The 21,999-nt window shown below is 35.6% G+C and overlaps 1 protein-coding gene across 1 annotated transcript in view; it reads right to left on the bottom strand.

Annotated features, from left to right (window-relative positions):
- LOC150077534 (low-density lipoprotein receptor-related protein 2-like) overlaps positions 1-21,999 on the bottom strand; it is a 496,886-nt gene that overhangs the window by 10,010 nt on the left and 464,877 nt on the right. Inside the window, exons 33-34 of the mRNA XM_090385933.1 lie at positions 21,121-21,270; positions 10,069-10,252 (exon numbers count right to left, since the gene is read on the bottom strand). Coding sequence (XP_090242059.1) covers positions 10,069-10,252; positions 21,121-21,270 — 334 coding nt within the window. The remainder of the gene's footprint in view (positions 1-10,068; positions 10,253-21,120; positions 21,271-21,999) is intronic.

A 21,999-nucleotide genomic window follows, 5' to 3' on the forward strand; every position in this document is an offset into this window, starting at 1 on the left:
CAAGTTGTGCTTATACAACTGCAGGGTGCCTGGAAGAGACTAAAGTGATAAGAATGGCTGAATAAAGGTGAACAGATCAACTACTAGGAATCAAAAGGTGAATAAAGGATTAAAGGTGAACAGATCAATTACTAGGAATCAAAAGGTGAATAAAGGATTAAAGGTGAACAGATCAACTACTAAGAATCAAAAGGTGAATAAAGGATTAAAGGTGAACAGATCAACTACTAGGAATCAAAAGGTGAATAAAGGATTAAAGGTGAACAGATCTAGTATTAGGAATCAAAACATGACATCACGTTGACCGCCAGAAGGGGCTGAGATCAGTGCAGCATAAATAAATGAATTTTTTATTTGAATTAATTTTTATTATAAAATGTGGATTTATTAATTTTTTTTATTTGCATTTTCTGCAGCACACCTGAATCATGCTCACAGCACACTAATGTGCCGCAGCACACAGGGTGAGAAACACTGAAATAGACATCTCATTGCAAATAGCATCACAACTTTAGTGACCAAAACACTTTTCAAGGTAGATTAGTTTCTGCCTAAATTTTGGTGGTCTTTAATGAACTGCTGTGTTAAGTTTGTTTTATCATAGTTTTTATCATTCCTATCACTTAAATATGCTTATTTTCCTATTCCAGCAAGCATTTCAAAAAAGTTATGAAATTAATTTTTGCCTTAGCTTTGAACTTTTGTCTTCTGGATTAGGAAAACATTCACCTGTCAGCGTTTATGGAATTACAAATATATAACTTTTGTATATATACTATATTTCATCGACTCTTAAGACATGTTTTTCACATTTAAATGTCTCTGAGATTGGAGTCTTACAAATGCTGTCAAAAGAAAGTTGGGAGATAGGTAGTTGTCAGGTGAGAGGGAGATCACCAGGCATGCACAAGTGCCTGTGTTCAACCCCATTGTTACTTCATTTGTGTTATGTTCATTGGCGCTAGTACACATGTAACTAAAATTTGGGCTCCTTATAGCCATTTCAGCCATTTAGCCATTTTGAAATGTCTAAAAAGATTTCACTATGATGCCTTGTTGAAACAAAAACTTATGTATATGCAGAAAAGCCAAAAAACAGAGCAGCCGCATAAATTTGAAATTAGTCAAAATATTCATCTTTCGAGAAATGACTGCACTCAATATTTTTTGCAAAACAACAACCAAGCACTTTATGGGACCTATGAAAGAAAGATACCCACAAATAGATGAAGCTGTATTACATTTTGTTACCAAGATACACACCAAGCAATGTAACTGAGGCAGGAGAAATTGCCAAACTCCTCAGAAGAGATGACGGTATTTCAAAGCAACAAGAAGCTGGTGTGATCGGTCTCTTGTTGTGTTGAAACAAGAGATTGGTGTGATCGATTCATGCATCGTGTAGAACTACCTTTAATGTGTCAAACATTTATTCGTCAAAAACTTCCTGCTGAATAGCAGTTGCTTAACTCCAGCGTTAAGCAGTAATCCAACTGAGGAGAAAAATGACACTACAATTTTAGTCAAATAGGAAGTTCTGACAAAACCCTGGTATTCTTCGATATGCCTTGAAATTTTACTGTTGATGGTACTAAAGGTGCTAAAGCAATGGTTTTCAACATTCCAGGGGTGTCACATAATTTGGGTTCAAGTTACTTAAACTTATTTTTTTTAAAATTTATTTCATTATAAAAAGGTACATTCTTATTGTGTTCCATAAACAGTATTTACATATGTCAACTGATCATTCTATTTACAATTACAAAATTAAAAAAAAATATATAAAAACCTTGCATTATAAAAAGGTAACAGTTTCATTACATACAGTATTATATTGTGGTTAACCTTTTGTGCTCTCGTCAAGTGGGACTTGAAATGATGCAAATGTGCCCCAGGACTTTTTTTTTTTTTTTTTATTCTTTATGTAGATGTACTAAATTTTAGTACCTCTACATAAGGAATAAAATTTTATGAGTATATATAATTTGTATTACGAATTGTAATTTTGTTTATAATTATATTATTATAATAACTATCATAAGATTTTTTTTAATAACAGAGAGAGAGAGAGAGAACAGGCAGAAAATTGAGTGGGGGTGCCACAAAATGAATTACTTAAGGGTGCCATTATTAAAAAAAATTTGAAAACCGCAGTGCTAAAAAGAAATCAAGAGCATTAGTACAGATTACAAGAAGCAGCATATCACCATAATGCTATGCATATCTGCCAATCGCTGAAGGTTGCTGCCATATATAATTTTAAACTGCAAGATGATACCAAAGAATGAGATCTTCCCTAAAATGTTATTGTGCATGGACAAAAAAATGGATAGATGGCTGAGCTGATGGATGACTGGATAAAAGTTATCTGGAATAGATGTCTGGGTGCTCTATGAAACCCACCTAGTATCTTTCAGTCAACAAACCATTTACAAACTGAGGAAGGAATGAGTTGTGGTTGTTGATTGCAAACTTTCTGTTGACACCTTCTGGTAAGATAAAGAAAGTACCAGTATCAAAGTTGGAAGAATCAGCATTAGCATATTTGAAGGAAATCCCAGAGACAATAGTGGGGCACTCTTAAGAAATGCTGCATTGCCAATGCTTTAGATGGCAGAGAGGATGATATTGGGTGGGAAAATGTGGACCAAGTTGAAGAGTGATTCAGAAGAATCAGACTCTGAATGTGAAGCTTTAGACCCTTATACTACTGAATCAAATGAAGTATAACATGTGATAAAAATGTTAGTTAATTGTATTCTGTTGAAATAATTTTTTTTTTTTGTCTATTTATTTTAGCATTTCATTTTTCCTTGTTAGTGGTTTTGCAAATAACAGTGCATCTTACAATTGATGGCATCTTAGAAACAATGAAATATGGTACTCTTATATAAATAGTGTTATACTATATTGATTGGTTTATACTATAATTCTGAAAGTTAACTAGACCAGTAGTTCAAAATTTAAAATAATCATTAGCAGGAATTGGTAGTTTATGATGCAATCCAATTTAGTTACACCAGTGGTGTCCAACCTACAGCCCGCAAAGAATTTTTATAAGGCCCATGTGGAAAGTGAACTAAAACAGAATCTATCACCACTGTGTACAGGCATGCAAGCATCCAGCTCGACTGTATCAAACATGTACATGTGGTTCAGCACAGTCATATGTACGCTAAATACAGTTATGTATTTTGATATAGCTTGTTCATTGCATTGAATTAATTAGTATTGAATTTAAAAAAATCATTCTTAAAAATGTTCCAAATGGGGAAAATCGATTTGGAGTGTCGTGTTTTTGATCCAATGTGGACTGAAGACAGACTATTTCTTCATTGATTACCACGAAAAAGCAGTGGTGTTTGGTGTGTCAAGAGATTGTGAGTTTTTAAAGAATATAATTTAAAACAACACTGATTCCAATCAAATCTTATGATCAACATAAAGGACTGCTGAGAAAAGAAGTGTTCAAAGTTACAAAATGAATTAAGAAAACAACAAAAGAAAACTGAAAATTTATCAGTCAAGAAATCTATCAAGTTGCACATTTGATCAGTTTTGAAAGTAAATCTTTCAATGATGTTGCATTTGTTAAAAGTTGTGGAAGAAATTTGTCCGGAGAAACGAGCAATGATACAAGACATTATTTGTCTCAAAAACAATTATGCGAAGAGTAGAAGGTATTGGAAAGAATTTGTTCAAACAACTTTTGGAAAACATAATACAAATGAAATATTTTAGTGTGGCACTGGATGACAGTACTGATGTACATGACACAGCCTAACTCATCTTCTTACGTGGAATTAATGATAATTTTGTACCAGTTGAAGATTTAGCTGATCTACAGAGTTTGTGTGCAATTACAGCTGAAAATCTTTTTGAAAATTTTTGCCAATCTATCGAAAAGTTAGGATTAAATAATAAAAACCTGGTAGGAGTCACAACTGGCAGTACAAAAATTATGATTGGTAAAAACATTGGGCTTATGAGTAGAATAACCAAGGAAATGATAGCTATTGGAGCTGAAACTCCAATTGGAATTCACTGCATTGTGCATCAAGAACCTCTTTATGGGAAAGTATTGGATCTCCAACACATTATGAATGTGGTTATTTCAACTGAAAATTTTATAAGATCACATGGCCTTAATGTGGCTGTTGAAATTTCACCAAATGTTAACACAGAAAAAGGGAAACCAATAAAACAACTATCAAATATGGAGTGGCTTGATCTTGCAATTCATACATACATTTCTAGTCATTTGAATGCTCTTAATTTAAAACTACAAGGGAAAGGAAAATTGGTCTGATTTATAAACAATAATTTCAGAATAAGTTATTATTTAAATCCCAGTTGAACAGGACAATTTATTTCACTTTGAATGTTGTACTGAGCTAAAGGAGAAACACATTTACAAAGAAATGTTGCCTTTTGTTATTACAATTACTTTTTGACAAGTTTGAAAGTCTATTTTCTGATATAAAATTCCATGAAAAAACAAAGCTTTTGTTTGAGAACCCATTTATTTCTATGGCTGAAAACTAAAATCCCAGATTACAACTTGAAATTATTGATCATCAAGCCAAAACATGATAAGCAAAAATAAACTATTTGAATTCTACAAGGCTTTTCCATCTGAATATTTTCTGCTAAAAAAAGAAAATTCCATGAAAATGGCTACTTTGTTCAGATCAATGTATGTTTGCAAGCAGATTTTCACTCGTAAAAATAAAATAAATATTTAAAAAGACACAGAATAACAGATGAGCATTTTTTTTTTATGAAAAGCCCAAACACGAGGTATTAGAACCTATAGTACATGCATGGGTTGGAGGTTGAGAAGACGAAAGAAGATATTTGTTGACATTAGACTTCAACTTCTGTAGACTGCAAATTTCAGGAAATAAGTATGAAGGAAGGTTGTTCCAGAAAACAGCAGTTGAATGAATAAACGAGGAAGATGAAAAGTTGGTTCTGTGAGTTTGAAGTTGGCTGTTGGCTGCACATGTTCGTACTGTTTTGAAAGAGAGAGCAGGAATTATAGAAGCCAATTCAGAAGAACAGTGCCCGTGGAAGTATCTGTAGAAAAGCCATGCAGCAGAAACAGTACATCTATGAGACAGCAAGTGGAGAGAGAGAGACCGTTAGAGAGGAGTCATTAATTAACCTAACTGCCCTCTTCTGAATGGAATCTATAAGCCTGAAAGAGGTTTTGGGGGCACCGCCCCAGATGTGGGAACAATATTCCATGGTAGGGTGGATTTGCGAGAGCGAAAGAGAAAACCAAGTTTTTTAGATGCAGAGGAAGCAATATTTGAAATGTGCTTGTCCCAAGAGGAATTAGAAGTCAGGGTAATCCCCAAAAGAGATATCATTTTGCCTAGAAATCAGTGTCAAAGATAAGGAGCAGAAGAATCCTTTTTTGCGAGATATAAGACAAGACTGAGTTTTAGAAGGAATCAACTAAGTTGTCTTTGCGCCACTGGAGATCAACATTTAAGGAATTGATTGCGGATATTCGAGAAGTTGAAGCTGATTGAGCAGGGCATGATTTCTCAAACTGGAAAGTAGAATGCAATGTGTTATCATCAGCAAAACTATGGATAGGATTTCTGATCAATGAAAGAATTGATGTACAAGAGGAATGGTCATTAATGTACAAGAGGAAAAGAATGGAGAGAAAGAACTGAACATTGGGGACACCAGCATTAGTAGTGAAGTTAGAAGACAGAGAGCCAGCTGCCATCACCCTCCATCAGCAGTCAGAGAGAAAACTGGATAACCAATTACAAAAAACAGATGGCAAACCATAAGATGGAAGCTTGTTTAGAAGATCTATATGCCAAACATGATCGAAAGCCTTTAAGATGTCAAGAGCAATTGCTTGTGTTTCACTGAACTTTTCCATTGAATTTGTCCATAAATTTGTAACATAGGCGAGAATATCACCTGTGGATCGACACTGACGGAATCCATACTGGCAATTGTTGATCAGACTGAAGGTTTCTAGATAGTTTAAGAGTTGACGGTTAAGTGATTTCTCCATTACTTCAGAAAGAGTGAAAGTAATTGGTGGGGAGGGATTTGTCACCCTTTTTAGGAACTGGCTGGATATGAGCAAATTTCCAAACAGAAGGAAAAACACCCTTGGAATAAGAAAGTGAATAAAGATGGCATAGAACAGGAATAAGTACAGGAGCACAGGTTTTGAGAACAAGTGGAGAAATACCATCAGGACGCTAATCCCAATACATCTTCATTATGTATTGGGATTGGCATCACAAATTTGCAACCAAATTTTGAACAATTATTTAAAAATATCCAACCTCAATCATCTCAATAAATGTTAAGTTTTGTCTAGTAAATGTTATTGTGTATTGTTCTTAATAAAATTTTTGAATATTTCAATTTTAGGATATCATCATATTTATTTATTCACCTTAATATTGAAAAGCAGTGATCCTTTTCAGGTTGTAAATTTTCTGAAATGTGCATTTAAAAGCAAAAGTAAAGTATTTTTTTAAAAACAAAGTGAGGTGTTTCAAACAGAAACAAAAGTAAAGTATTTAAAAAACAAACAAACAAAAGTCAGTCATATTTTTATAATTTTAATAGAATCTAAAATATAAATCACTGACATAGATTTGTTGCACATAAGTGCAGGGAATTTGCATTTTTTTATATATAGCTTGAAAATAAACTGTAACATGAAAATAAACTTCCTTTTGCAAGTAACAAGATATAGAAAATGTGACAATTTTCTCAAATCACTCTGTGCAGCCTGCGAAACAAATCTAACTTTGAATAGGCTCCCTTACGGTAAAAGGTTGGACACCACTGAGTTACACTGTAGCTCACAATAAGTGTGTATATATATAAAAAATGCTGGTTTATATATTAATATTACATTTAGATGTATGTATGTATTCTTTTGTGCATCGTTAATGCCATATTAGCCAATTGAACATTATACGTGCCAGTACATATTCGTTTCTAATTGTTTGAGTGTTACTTATTATTGGTGGTTTTTACATATAGGCATTAGTGTTCATACAATTCTGGTCATTAAGCTAGCCTTATTTAGGTCATCTTACATCTGCATGGCCTATACATATTAGGTTTAGAAGTTTAATGATAATGAATTTTCATGATAAATTACTGATGAAAATTTATCTGTAGCAAAAGGTAATTACTATTAACAGTATACTTCAATCTCATTACTATCATACTTTTTTACTATAATACATTTTTGCATTCCATCACATGGCAGTCAATCCCCTACTTCGTCAGGGGCTTTGAGTGGATTGACAGCCTTTTTGATGTAATGCCTCATACTTACTCGTTTCTGTTTGTACCTATCACAGTTTTGCTATTTTAAGTTCCTTTTCTTTTGTTTAATTTCTAAAGCTCCTTCTTTAATTTTAATTTTTAGTTTTTGAATTTTTTAAGATATCTTCAGCAAAGTATATATATATATATATATATATATATGGCATTCAACACACTTTCTTCCATGGCGGGAGTTTGCGTTGAACATGGTGTACACACACACACACACACACACACACACACACACACAGTGTCTCAAAAATATTGGTACAAACGTTTAGGGGAGGTAGGTAACATCTAAAGGAATGTGAATCGCATAGGAACCCATAACCGGAAACGTCACAGGAAAGTAGTAGCAGAGGCACAAGAAGCAGAAATGACACAAGTCAGTAATTAGTGGCAAACATTTATTTGACATAATATTAACAATGGAGTACGAGATGGATGAATTTCATGATGTTATAACAGATGCTCGAAGGTTCCACCATGAGACACGATGCTTGCGTCACACTGACGCAGCATGGATTGGCGGACACACCTGGAGTTTCTTTGACAGTAGCAGCAGCGCAGATGAGTCTCGCCACGAGATCCATTTCCGTCTCCACAGGCTTCATACATGATAGATTTGAGGCCCCCCCCACAGAAAGAAATCAAGACTCGATAAATCAGGTGTGCCTATGGGCCAGGCAATGGGTCCACCACGGCCAATCCATCGATGCCCAAAACGCCTGTTCAAATGTTCACGAACACACCTTCCATAATGTGCAGGCGCCCCATCCTGTTGAAACCAAATGTTGCATCTCACATTTGCTGGAACATCGTCAAGTAACCCTGGTAGAACTTGTTCAAGAAAGATCCAATATTTAGCGGAGTTCATGCGGGATGGTAACAGGTATGGGTTGACTAAGCAGTCACCAACCATACCTCCCCACACATTTATTGCAAAGCAATGTTGTGCTGCTCGGGGGCGCACACCGTGTGGGTTGTCGTGAGCCCACACTTGAGCATTGTGCTGATTGAATAAGCCTTCCCGAGTGAAATAAGCCTCATCCGTGAACAAAACATAGGCTTGAAAATTCAAGTCTTGAACACTTTCTTGGAACACTGTGCAAAAGCCACACATACAGGATGATCTTGGGGGAGCAGTAACTGAACCCTTTGGAGATGAAAGGGGTATAAGGAATCGTCGTGCCAGACACGCTGTACACTGCAACGAGACACTCCTAAGGCAGAGGCAATGGTACATGTGCTGGTAGTAGGATTATTCTGGATGGCATTCACACTTTCTTCCATGGCGGGAGTTTGCGTTGAACGTGGTCTGCCCGCACTACTCCTGTTACCTCTAAATGACCCATAATCACACAAATTTTGATGCACACAAGCAAACAGACAGTGGTCCAGTACATGTCTGTCTGGAAAGCGTTCTCCATAAATTCGTTGAGTGGCTTGTCCATTGCCCTCTGCTAATCCATACTAGGTGCATGTCTGCCAGCTCTGTGTAGCGACTAATGCTTGAATGAGTAAACCAGAAATTCGCTCTCGTGAACTGCGTTGTCTACCGACTTATGTTTCCAGTTATGGGTTCCTATGCGATTCACATTCCTTTAGATGTTACCTACCTCCCCTAAACGTTTGTACCAATATTTTTGAGACATCCTGTGTGTATATATATATATATATATATATATATATATATATATATATATATATAAAGACAAAACATAAAAATTAAAAAAATGATTCGGAAAATTTTAATACACTGACTGCATTTCACCAATGAGTTATGTTGTTGGTGGTGGTGTGATTTATTGGTGCAAGAGCTACTAAGGCCATAATGCACCTATTACAATATTATTTAGTACAGGCTTGATAAACAAAATAGCAAGGTGGATTTAGATTAGATGGAATTTGTTTATTGTTCTCAGGAAAGTAAAGAGATCACTTATATCTGGTCAGTCTCCGAGAATTTTCTGTAAATTAAGTTGATTTGAGGAACATAGATGTGAAAAAGCTGTTTGTCGTTCTCTTAAGTACAATGGGAAATTAAGAATAAGTTTTTTTACTGTGAGTGGAGTTTGATAGTTGCTGCATATTGGAGGTTCATCCCGTCTGAATAGGTAACTGTGAGTTAGATGGGTATGCCCAATCCGCAATCTAGAAAGTACAACTTCTCCTTTCCTATTCCCTCTGAGGCTTGATGGCCACAGCTTGTGATCACTTTGAATTTGGAACAATTTAGACCAATGAGTTATGTCCCTTAAACTGTTACACCACTCTAAAGTTATTACATGATTAGTGACATTTTAAATACCAGTAATCTCACTATAACCTCCAATCTATAATGCATGCATTTAATATTTCTTGATCTTACCTCCTCCCAGGGTTCACTAATACTATATATTTTAAGTGAAGAATATTGTATAAGTATTAAGAATGAAGAAGACACTTTCACAAATTACTTCTACAAGTATCTTATTCATTCTTAATACTACTCATCTTGCAATTCTAAAATATTATTTCCACAATGGCAATAATTACATTTGAAGCAATTTCATAACCTTGTTTCAGCTATTGCTTACAATGTATTCAATTTTTTTTTTTTTTTTACACTGAAGCTGATTTCATTCTCACAAAAAACATGTCCTCCAAGTTATACTTTGAGGATGTTTTTTGTGATAGTACGTTTAGTATTCAAACATCTCAGGTTAATATCAAATAAGATAGTCTAAATTTACTTACTGTTTGACATTCAGAATGCGAATGAGTAAATGAATGATTTCTTAGTTCTTTGGCACACTCTTCATATTCTTCAGAAGTAAAGGTCTTATCCTCTGAATTTATTTCTTGTTGACCTGATTGTTTGTATCCAAATAATGGATTCTGGAAGCTAACTGAAATATCTGTGAGTTTTCCAAACTTCATGCTGAAAATGAAGTGAGCAATTTTAAACAAGCTTCTGTTTATAAACTAATGGGTAAGTATGTGCACTTTGATAATTATTGGAAGAGCTTTCTTAACAAGAATCACTTACACAGTTGGGACTGGCTATATCTAAACAAAAAAGGAAAACAAAATTACCACGTAATAATAATAATGCTGCGAATTGTTTTTTTTAATCCATGGATGAAAGTTACCGTATTTCCCCATGTATAAGACGCACCTTAATTTTGGGGCCCGAAATTTGAAAAAAAATGTATTACATAAAGTTATTGAACTCAAGTTTTATTCATCATAAAATTCATACAACTCCTCATAACTTGAATTCAGCACTGTACGAAAATCTTTTCTGAGCCATTTCTGGGCAGAACGTGGCAAAACGTAACCTAATATACCAGTAACAAGTGCGAAACAATGAGCGCAAAGACAACAAGCGCGAAATGCAAGAAAAAAAAAAAAAAATCTACAACCACTGTATAAGACACACCCAGATTTTTGACCACAAATTTTTCAAAAAAAAGGTGCGTCTTATACATGGGGAAATACGGTACATATCTTGTATGTAAATTACATATTTTGGAATATTAGCAATAAAATTAACAACCATTCATCATCTAACAAAAAAGCAGAAAATGGCAACCTACTGAATGTATGGACAGCTTAAGTATTCAATCCCATACTTGTTCATAAAATGAACAAATACAGATTGAATAAGTGTTTGCAAAAAACTATGATGGACTCATTATTGTAGGTATAGTGATACCTAAATCTTATACATTAATAGTATGTGCAAAAATTTCAAACTCTGTTAAGGATTTGGGGGGGGGGAGAGCTAACTATTATGCAGATGGATGCACCACTACAATTATGCAGTGGCACCTTTTTCAAGGAATCAAATGTACTCAAACTGAGATAAGGCAGAAATCTTGTTTTTATTACGTTTCTTTGATTTTTATATTTTGTGCCAAGTTATTAAATTGCATGTCAACAGTAACAGTAGCCATATTCTACTTGCAGCTTGGTTAGTGAATTAGCCCTCACAAGGATCTTGTAGCCAGTAGCTACTGCTTGGCACTGCAGATTTTTTACAACTAACTCGAGACAGACAAGATAAGAGTGTACACTATGTTTGGGAACCTACAGAGTGGCAAGTTTTAACCTCCATGACTGATAATATCCTGGACTTTACGGTTAAGAACACAATATAGTACCACTTCAATAAGAATGAAATCCTAAAGGACTTATACCATGGGTTTGTGAGAGGAATGTCTCATCTGACCAATCTGATAAATTACTATAATGAGGTCATAAAACAGTTGGAGAGACAAAAATTTTGATAATTACATTTCAGTTATCCAAAATTTCACTCAAAGAAACTGACTTATTTAAAATATTTAACTGGAAAAAAAAGAATTCACATGAATACAATAAAATCAAGATTCCGCTTACATAAATCATTATGAATGAATCAAACAAGCAAATTCCATTCATGTCACTTCAATATAATGTCATCTGCTGATATACAATAAAAAAGGAACTGTAAAAAGGGCTATAAATTCACTATTACAGAATTACTTTCAAATAAAAATTTGTAATAGTCAATTTGTAGACTTATTTTTCTAGTTGACTTTTTATTCATCACATTGGTGTTATATAGAAGTAGCATGAATAATCTAAAACCTAACAAACTTGTTTGGCTTTTTTTTTTTCTTTTTTTTTTTTTTTAACAGACATCAAACTTCCTAGTTTTTTTGATGTTCTTTAAATTTATGTAGTAGGGTCTCAAAGTATGCGAGAATTCACGTAAGTGGACTACCTTTTAGAAAAAAAACTATTGTGCTAAGGTAAAACTAGATAAACCCCTATAAACCATATACATGTGTATATAAACTTTATTTGCATAAATTCTATATAAATCTTAAAATACAATCAGGATGAGTTCCTCCTCATTAAGGGTGTGCTTTTAGGGGAAGCTTTCTTTAAGCTAAAGACATGTTATCCTTATTAATCCATACTTTATATCATCTAGTTCAAATATGGAATTCTTACTTGCCTAAATAAAAGCTGATAACCATGCATTTGCTATGAAGTAGACCTTCCTCCTTCCGTTCCTTCCCTTGTCACTGCATTGCTGAGGGATATCATAAATACAAGCTATAATTACAAGTTGCAAACATAAGTATGAATTAAGGGTCAGTTACTTTTGAGCAGGCCAGACTGAGTTTGCATACTCTGAAACCACAATTTTGCACAGCCTTTTGATTTAACTTTCTATAAACCAGGGTTTCATTTAAACCTGAAATGAATTATTTGGACATTTTAGCAATTCACAAAATTACAGAGCCCTGTGTGAATTGCATATTAGTTGGAGGTTATTTTTATAGAAATCTAGGTTATCATTTTTTTTTTGACAGATGAAGAAAATTCTGCCATTAATTTCATATTTTCCTAATGAACCAGACTAACTGAAAACAAAAAGGAGACATTATGACAAGTATACAATGCAAAAATCAACAGTCAGTGAAGCATTTAATGCCCTTAAGGTGCTGTTAGACAGGCAAATCACAAGAATTGAAATGAACGAATTGATGTGTTTGAAGAAAATACAGAATCTTGCAGCAGAAAAAAAAAAAAAAAGGGTAGTCTTCCATGTAGCAGAACACTGACATTTATTTAAATCTGTATAAACATGTACAGTACTGTAACTCGTAAATGCAAATTACTGTAATTTTTTCTCAGTAACTGTTTCCAGATTCACTTTTATACTGTAGAAAGAGTGCATTTAAAATTACCTGACTATCTGTAATACCCCCAGTCCCTGTTATTTTGGATAGGAATCCTACTTTGTATTCCAGTGGTCAATATTTTGTCACTTAAGTCACACTAAGTTAAAAAGGCGAATATTAATGCCACACTGAAATAGTTATTGCCCATTGAACTCAATGGAATTTCTTCTAATGTGGCAGCATATTTGAAAAGGGTTGCGGCACACCAATATGCCACGGTACACTGGCTGGGAACCACTGGTGTATACACTCTCCAGTACCTAACCATTATGACCATATACCTGATAGTGGGTGTGCCTTTCTCTTGCTGCCAGTACTGTTCTGCAACGTGGCAGAACTGTACTGGTAGTCCTCTGTTGTGGAACCTTGTTAATCAGTGGCTTATCAGAAAATTTAACAATTATTATTCCTTGTCATATGCAGATGAATTCATATTATTTTTCTGTGCTTTTTCTTCTTCTTGACTTCCACCTTTGTCACTAGATTTCTTAGGCTAATGATTGATAGTTGTAGAATATTTCATCTGCATTTAACTTGTATTTCAGGAAATTTGTATGTTTACTTCAGTGATTCTTTGTATCACTAGGCAAGAGTGGAGCTTTAAGTACAAGGTTGGCCTTAGAATTTTATACAAAGCTTAACAATTGTAATTTATAGGGATGGTGCCTGGTATCATAAGGCCAGTCTCCTTATGGTCCAGAAAAAATTACTTTTTTTACTATGTTCTTTTCTGCTTTTACTCTCTTGTGCATGTTGCAGTGTCTGTTACTGTGTTATAAATTTTAACTGGATGTATTTCTCTTGATTTATTTTTGATCTACCATGGTCTGTGCTATTCCATAAGGATAATTAATCCGTACACCTACTGAATTTGAAGGTTTTTCATTAATGTATCTGCTATACCCAAGGAAGAAAAATCTAGATGTCTGCAAATTATGCATACCCAGAGTTAAAATGATTTTTGTCAAGTTTATTTATCAACTTCATTTTGACAGGTAATGGTAGTTTAAATGCTAAATTAGCATATTTAAAATACTGTTTCATATTTATGTGGTTTTTGTGAAGAGTGGTCTCATGTTCTGCTTTCATACTGTCCTAATTACAATGATTTCAGAACCAAACTTTTTTCTATTATTGGTTCCATTGCTGCTGGTCAGGTTTACAAATTGTTGGACTCTAAAACCAATTTTTAGGCTGTACAAGATTCTCCAAATCAATCTTTGAAAGAAGAAAACTCTTAATGCACCTAGTTTAGCTTCAACCACTACATAGTGCTTCTACTAATATAAATTATTTTGTAATAGTATTTTAAAATCATAAAGACTTGAATATAATTTTGTTAACTCAACAATTAGTAATTATTTGTAGAGTACAGTGCCATATGAACTGTATACTTTTCTCACTTATGTTGGCATTACTATAAGGACCTATATGGCTATTAATATATGGACAAAGCTTAATCTTTGAAGTTTTAAATTCATGGATCTGAGCAAATATTGAACTTTATGATATCTGATGTTGAATGTATTATTAACATATACCTTTCCTTACTGGACTTTGAACTGATGAACTTTTGACTGCATTGTATGATCAGATTGCAATGCTATATTCAGACTATTTTATTTTGTCTAGATGAAAGACTTATAGTTTTAGTGTGGCACATTCAAAAAGTTTCTGGAATTACTCTAAACGTTTGAGTGAACAGTTGGGCTTACTACCATAATCACCTTCAAAGTTCCTTCCTTCTGCACGTGCACATAAACATTCTTTCTCTATTGGTCTTCCCAAGATTTAAAACACTGTTTTTTTAATATAATCCACTGTAGCAAAACAATAACCCTGGAGCCCCATTTTCAGTTTAGGAAACAGCCAGAAGTTAGATGGTGCAAGGGAAGCTACTGCACGATTTATTTTTTTTTGCAGCCAAGAAATGCCGGACTGCTACTGCTATGGACGCATGTCATGGTGCAGGATCCAGCCATCCTTTCATTTCTGAGATAGTCTTTGCTTCATATTCTTATACAAACATGTCAAAACCTCAACATAATAAGCAGTAATGCTTCTCCCCAGTCACAAATTTGTGTTGCACTATGCCCTCATCGTAAAAAAAAAAAATAAAAAAAATAAATGATCGGCATTACTTTGTAGTTGAATCTTGTTGCATTAGACGTCTTGGGCCATGGGAATATTTTGTGTGTGTCATTCAGATGATTCCACTTTGGTCTCAGGATTGTAGGTGAACACCCAACTCTCATATCCTCCCCCCCCCCCACACAGTGGCCACTTTTCCTTAGGAAGCTCAGATCCTGAATAGATTTTTCAAACAAATGACTTAGGGTGGCTTTTCTACAGTCCATTTGCTCATCTGACAGCAAGCATGGAACAAGCTTTACACACACACATACAATGTATACTTAGTCTAAAGACAGTCAAACATCATGAACAACCTCAGTCATTTGACTATCATTTCACATGAGTGGGCGCCTCCGTAGCCAGGTGGGAAGGAGCAGCAGTGCGTAGCACATGCTTCTTGATTAGACCGGGGTTCGAGCCCGTCACCACCAAATACGGAGTATGCGGAAAGGTCAAGGAATGACCACCGCATATCCCGGAGCAATATGGCCTTAGTTGCTAATGCTCCTAAAAACCAAATAACAACAAACAATTCACATGAGTTCCTTAACTTTCGTGACATCTACTGCGAGGTTTGTCTGCATTTACTGTGAGGTTCGTCTCCCAGTGTTTTCTGTCTGTTTTTAAATTTATTAAACCACTCCAAAGCATTAAAGAAAGTTTGCAGAAGATTGCTGTTTTCTTCAAAGCATCATCTCCACAAACTTTCTGTAATGCTTGCACTGTCTCTGTAGCAGTTTTCCCAAGTTTAAAGAACTTTGTTAGCATGTTGTTCAAATTGCAGCATTCTGCAATCATTCAGCTGTGACCACAGGTGAGGTGGTCAAGCCAGTTTCCACTTGGCATGCATGTGCACCAAGGTCAACATCAACACCCCACAAAACCTTATATGGCTATAGTGCAAACTATTTAAATACCAGCATGCAATTTTGGAAAAACTTTCTGAATATATACACAAACTAAAATCCTATGGTCTTGGTGGCCAAACCCTTAGTTGGGCCACCAAGGGCACAGAATTTGATAGCACCCAACAGTTAAGCATTACCTCCAGCGGATGCAGGATGTCACTATTTTATGACCATCATGTACAGTAGAGGTGTGCCTTCTCGCTGGAAGGGACAGGTACTGGGAAGCAGTTCTCCCGGTGATTGCTGCTTCTTGGTAGCAAAAGTGGCCAGAAAAATCACTACAAATTCACACAACTGGCCTTTTCTACAGAGTATTACAGAGTTGTGTCTAATGTTAGGCAGAATCTGGAATGTTCCATATTCTGTCCAAATCCAATCCATTTTTATGGATTGAATTTGCATAAGTTAAGGATCTGGATCTAAGAGTGTAACTGTGTTACTTAAAGGAAGGCTCTATCTAACTTGTGCACTTTTAGTCAAACCTGGAAATCTTTCTCTAAGGCACGAGTGCTCAATATGGCACCTGCGGGCTACTGGTCACTCTTTATTAAGACAAAAGGTCTCTCGTGGCAACTGCTTAAGTTTCTGATTTGGGCACCCCAGCTCTAAGGGGTATCAAGACGGTGCAATATCTTGGAATGTTTGTAAAGAATAAAGTATAAATCTTGTTTGCCAAGCTGCAGAGAGTCAGAGTTTAACAGGGCATTAAAGGCTGAAGCTTGACTATGTTGTACAAATGCTTGTTTGTGCCCATTATGACCAATGCTTTGGGATTTTAGTATCAAAGCATAACAAATTCATTAGTCAGCAAACATGTACTATCTGCTCCAAGGTTCACTCTTCTGCATATAACAAGGCCTGCCTACTGTCTCTATGGGGGAATTTCATGTAAGATCAGGTAAGCTGATATTTATTAGTAGTCTGTTATGGCTTAGAATATGGTGTAAGTAACAATGACAGTGGTAGTAATCTACAAACCAGAAGAGTATAGAAATAAGGGATCTCTAGTCATACCTAGTTGAGGGGCAGGTTTCAGATCTTACTGGTTGGACCAGTAAGATCTGAAAGGAATCCCTTCAGTGATGAGTTGACTTCCATCTGGCAAACTAGATGGAGTAACTCTGAGAATGGAAGGGAAACATTCACCTTTCTTCTTGATGTAACTATTGGATTATGGCAGAAAACCATGGTTGCAGTTTGGAGGCCTGCTTCATCTTGGTGGGAAATGCCTTTAGGCTCAGGTTGAGCCAGCTGGGACTGAGCAACTCTGGACTCTGTTCCTGCAGATAGCTTGGGACTAGCCTCCATGTTACACATCAGTGCATTCATTATGTGGATCTAAGGGCACAGATTTGGGGTGGGGGGGAAGAGAGAGAGAGAGAGAGAGAGAGAGAGATTACCATCTTGTATAAATCCGACTTTGCTCTCCTGTTCTCAGCAATTTCATAAAAACTGTAAACTTACTGAAAGTGTTCAAACTGAGAAGTGCACTAGCTGGTAGTAGAGGTCCACCTCCTCAGCAGTAGGAATGGAAAAACTTTATGGCACTGGATGGTGTGATGTCATTACCTTCTGGGAGACTAGTGCCCCTCTTCTATGAAGATTAAATCAGCAAGTTTTCTTGTGTTGTGTTATTCGAGTTTAATTCATTTTATTAAGTTCTTTATGCATGAGTAATGCACTTCCATCATTTCTACTACCCAGATAGTATGCATGCATCATTTAATTATATCTCATATTGTGAATACCTACACAACCAATGAGTTGCTTTGAATAAGTATTGCTTCACCAGTGGAAAAGACTAATGTTACTTATTCTCGGCAGATATCACCACCCAAATGTTCTCTATGGTTAGTTGCCCTTTCCACTTATTCCATCAATTAGGAGGCAGATTGAAGTCATCCATAATAAGACAGTCACACTTGCTTGAACATTCCACCTGCATGTAGAGACTCTTGTCATACTCTTCTGGTTTGTAGATTACTACCACTCTCATTATACTTTTGCTTTCAACTAACTCACACCACACAAATTTTATGCTAGCAGACTATTTCAGCAAAATCTCTTTTCATGTTCATGCTGCTTTTGGTAAGAAGCATGACCCCATCACATCTTCTCTGTCTTTCCTAACTATTGGTATATATAACTCATCCCCACCATGGTATGTAAAACTCATCCCCAATTTCTGGGTGGCACCAGATTTTTGTTAGCCCTATTATCTCAGAATTAGTTGTCCTAACCAGGAGTTCGAATTCAGCCATTTTATTGACAACACTACTCATGTTACTGTAGACATAGTTAAGACTAAGTATTCTTTGTAGAATACTTAGTCTTAACTATGTCCACATGCTCCCTAGCTTTATCTTCCCACTCATTTGAAACATTGCTACCCTCAGAATATCTTGCCAAAATTGGCAAGATATTCTGAGGGTAGCAATGAGCAACAAACAAGAATTTGAGATGCATGCAAGCATTACTTTGACCCATATCATCTATATTACTCCCCCACTAGCAGTTTCCCTTAACCCTTAAGGTATCCAAATTCTTCCCCCTTCCCCAGATTCCCTCAAGTCTTGAGTTAATTCACAAGGCGTTCAAACAGAATCCCTCCTATCATGTTTGGGCAGAATTGCAGACACACAGTCTGATCTAACTTGTGGAATTTTTTCAGCATGGGTCTATATTTATCCAACGAATGCTCAGGTCATGTTTGTTTAATATCATTAGTTCCCACATGAATAATAATGTTCTCTTCATCCCCTTAAAATCTGAAAATCTGTTGGTAACATCAACAATTGCTGCTTCCAGCAAATACTGGTCCTGGTCCACCTATCTTTATTACAAAAATGTTACCTATTTTCCTGACAATAACACCTTCCAATAAAACTAAATCTCCTTTAACCAGAGCAGTATGCACTTGACTATTCTTTTCTTGGACCCGAATCAGGGGTCCATCACTTGGAAACTCATGACTTACTGTACTTGAGTCTCTGTCAAGCTCCCAGTTACCTTTGGCTCTAGGCAAACACCCATTTCTTCTTATTAGTATTATTATTATTAGCCATACGGTGCAAGGAAGCCTGAGGCTTATGCTGCACCAGTCAAAAAAAAAAAAAATTCCAAGTTACCCTGAGAGAGAGAGAGAGAGAGAGAGAGAGAGAGAAGGGAATCACCATGAAAAAGAAGAATGATAATATCCAGCTCAGGACCCCAGGTGTGCCAAGCCCATACTCACAAGATGGGAGCCCCTGGGGTTCAGTGACTCAAATTCTTCTTGTAATGCACCAAGTTTTAAATTGATATCGGTATACTACTTACATTGGGTGCAAAGAAAAGAAATGTCAGTTGAGCTTTGTTTGTCTACTATACCAACCCTAGAGTACATGTCATAGCTATACAATTGACAAACTCATGACTCCTACAAATGACCGGAGGCATTTCCACCCTAGTCACAATGTCCTTGGACTTCATACTGTAAATGGATCTGGTAACAACCATTATATAGATAATATTTGAATTTAATGATTACAAACTTTAAATTTACAATATATTACAGAATTTAAATTAACAAAGTATTACAGAAATAAAATTGTACACCAAAACTTTATCTACTGGTAAATAAAATTTAAACAAACATTATGGCTGTCAGACATCTGATGTTAATCCCCTTTGCTGGAGCTACTAAAAACGCATCTACTCTGACTGCCTACAGTAGAATGTAGACTAATTCGTGTTCTGGCAAGAACAACTTCCTGTTGATTCTTTTGAACATTCAAGTGCCATATTTTGGCTTATGTTTAAGCCATAAGAGTTTGTTAGTTTGAGACTGCCATAAGAGTTTGTTAGTTTGAGACTGCCATAGTTATTTTCATTTGTTGTACCAAGTACCTCTCATCAAACACATCACACCAAGTAGAAATATGCCCTACAGTGGAATGTTGGTCTCTCAATCCCTCTTAAACTCCTTAACTGTATCCTAAAGAGAATGGCCAGATTAGTTAACGATTTTGCTCTTACTCTCAATCACACAGATTTTCAGTTTCTTTTTTTTTCCAATAAAACACAATTTGAATGTATGTTTACTAGCTTGCACAGCCATTCAATATCCATTCATAATTCACCTCCAAATTTACTAACTTAATTTTCCTTTTCTAGTTCTGTTCTTTGGACAGACTTTTTTCTTATGTATTTCCTGAACATTTCAATCTACAAAATTTCAAGTGAAATGTCAACAAGTATCTTCTCTATTTTCCAGGCTATCTAGTTTCTTTACTGAAGGAAAATACTATACTAACTATCCAGTCATACATTTAAACTAAATTTTGATAAAATAAATAGCAGGAGGCCAGTGCCTTTAAACATTAAATATTTTTAATATTGTTGGAATCGTTAAACATCAAATGCTCCAATACCTCAATGAACAGGAACAGTGGTTGTCAAGTCCACCCTATCACCGAAGCAATAGTCCTGTCCATTGACAAGCGTTGGCCACATCCACATACGTCACAGCCACAGACTTCAACCTCAAACAATTGGCCACACACTTCACGTACCAGATTGGCAGTACATGCCTCCATTCTAACTGTCATTTTGTTTTGTTTCAACTGAAGAAGGTTGTCTAACCAACCAAAAGCTTTGTACGTTTCTATGTATATTTATTAAACCTGTTACAATTCGCTCTGAGAAAGCCTTAATTTTATTTTACCAATTTTTAATCTTTCCCTCTTCTATTGGTATTTCTTATGTATTAACTAAATACAGTTTACTATTATATACACGAATAATACAGTTTACTATTTGTGTATATAAGCTACCATAACATCTTCAACCAGTCTGAACTTCAAGACAGTGCCCAATAACTTGTAACTAGCAACTTTTTTTTTAAATTGAATTCTATGGTGATTTCTATACTTTCAGATTATGTAATAAATAAATATGAAATGGACTTATTTAATTTATAATATGCTCTACATTTTAGATAACACAAAAAAAAATATTTAGTAAGTACAAAGTTCTGAAATACTAACCTTTGTCGCCTCCAAATAATTAAGATAAAAACTGCAGTTATTACAATTACACCTGGAATTGCCCCTAAAATCCAACTGCGATCAAACGTAATTCCTGGGTTAGTTTTGAATTCATATTCACACTTGCGACCGTAATAGGAATTTGGACACCTAAATACAGAATGGGAGGGAAACAAACTACATAATTCCAGTACTGAAAACATTTTCAAAGCACTCAAATTTCAAATGAGGGAAAAGACACACACACACACACGGTGTCTCAAAATATTGGTAAAAACGTTTAGGGGAGGTAGGTAACATCTAAAGAAATGTGAATCGCACAGGAACCCATAACCGGAAACGTCACGGGAAAGTAGTAGCAGAGGCACAAGAAGCAGAAATGACACAAGACAGTAATTAGTGGCAAACATTTATTTGACATAATATTAACAATGGAGTACAAGATGGATGCATTTCATGATTTTACAACAGATGCTCGAAGATTCCACCATGAGACGCAATGCATGCGTCACACTGACGCAGCATGGATTGGCAGACACGGTTGAACACACCTGGAGTTTCTTTGAAAGTAGCAGTAGTGCAGACGAGTCTTGCCACGAGATCCATTTCCGTCTCCACAGGCGATTCATACACTATAGATTTGAGGGCCCCCCCACAGAAAGAAATCAAGGTTCGATAAATCAGGTGAGCGTGGGGCCAGGCAATGGGTCCACCACAGCCAATCCATCGACACCTGGTTCAAATGGTCATGAACATACCTTCCATAATGGTCAGGCGCCCTGTCATGTTGAAACCAAATGTTGTCTCACAATTGCTGGAACATTGTCAAGTAACCCTAGACTTTTTCAAGAAAAATCCGATATTTAGCGGAGTTCATGC

The sequence above is a fragment of the Mastigoproctus giganteus genome, chromosome 12 (genome assembly GCF_048544385.1).
Source record: "Mastigoproctus giganteus isolate SK-2022 chromosome 12, ASM4854438v1, whole genome shotgun sequence".
In the NCBI taxonomy this organism is placed as follows: domain Eukaryota; kingdom Metazoa; phylum Arthropoda; class Arachnida; order Uropygi; family Thelyphonidae; genus Mastigoproctus; species Mastigoproctus giganteus.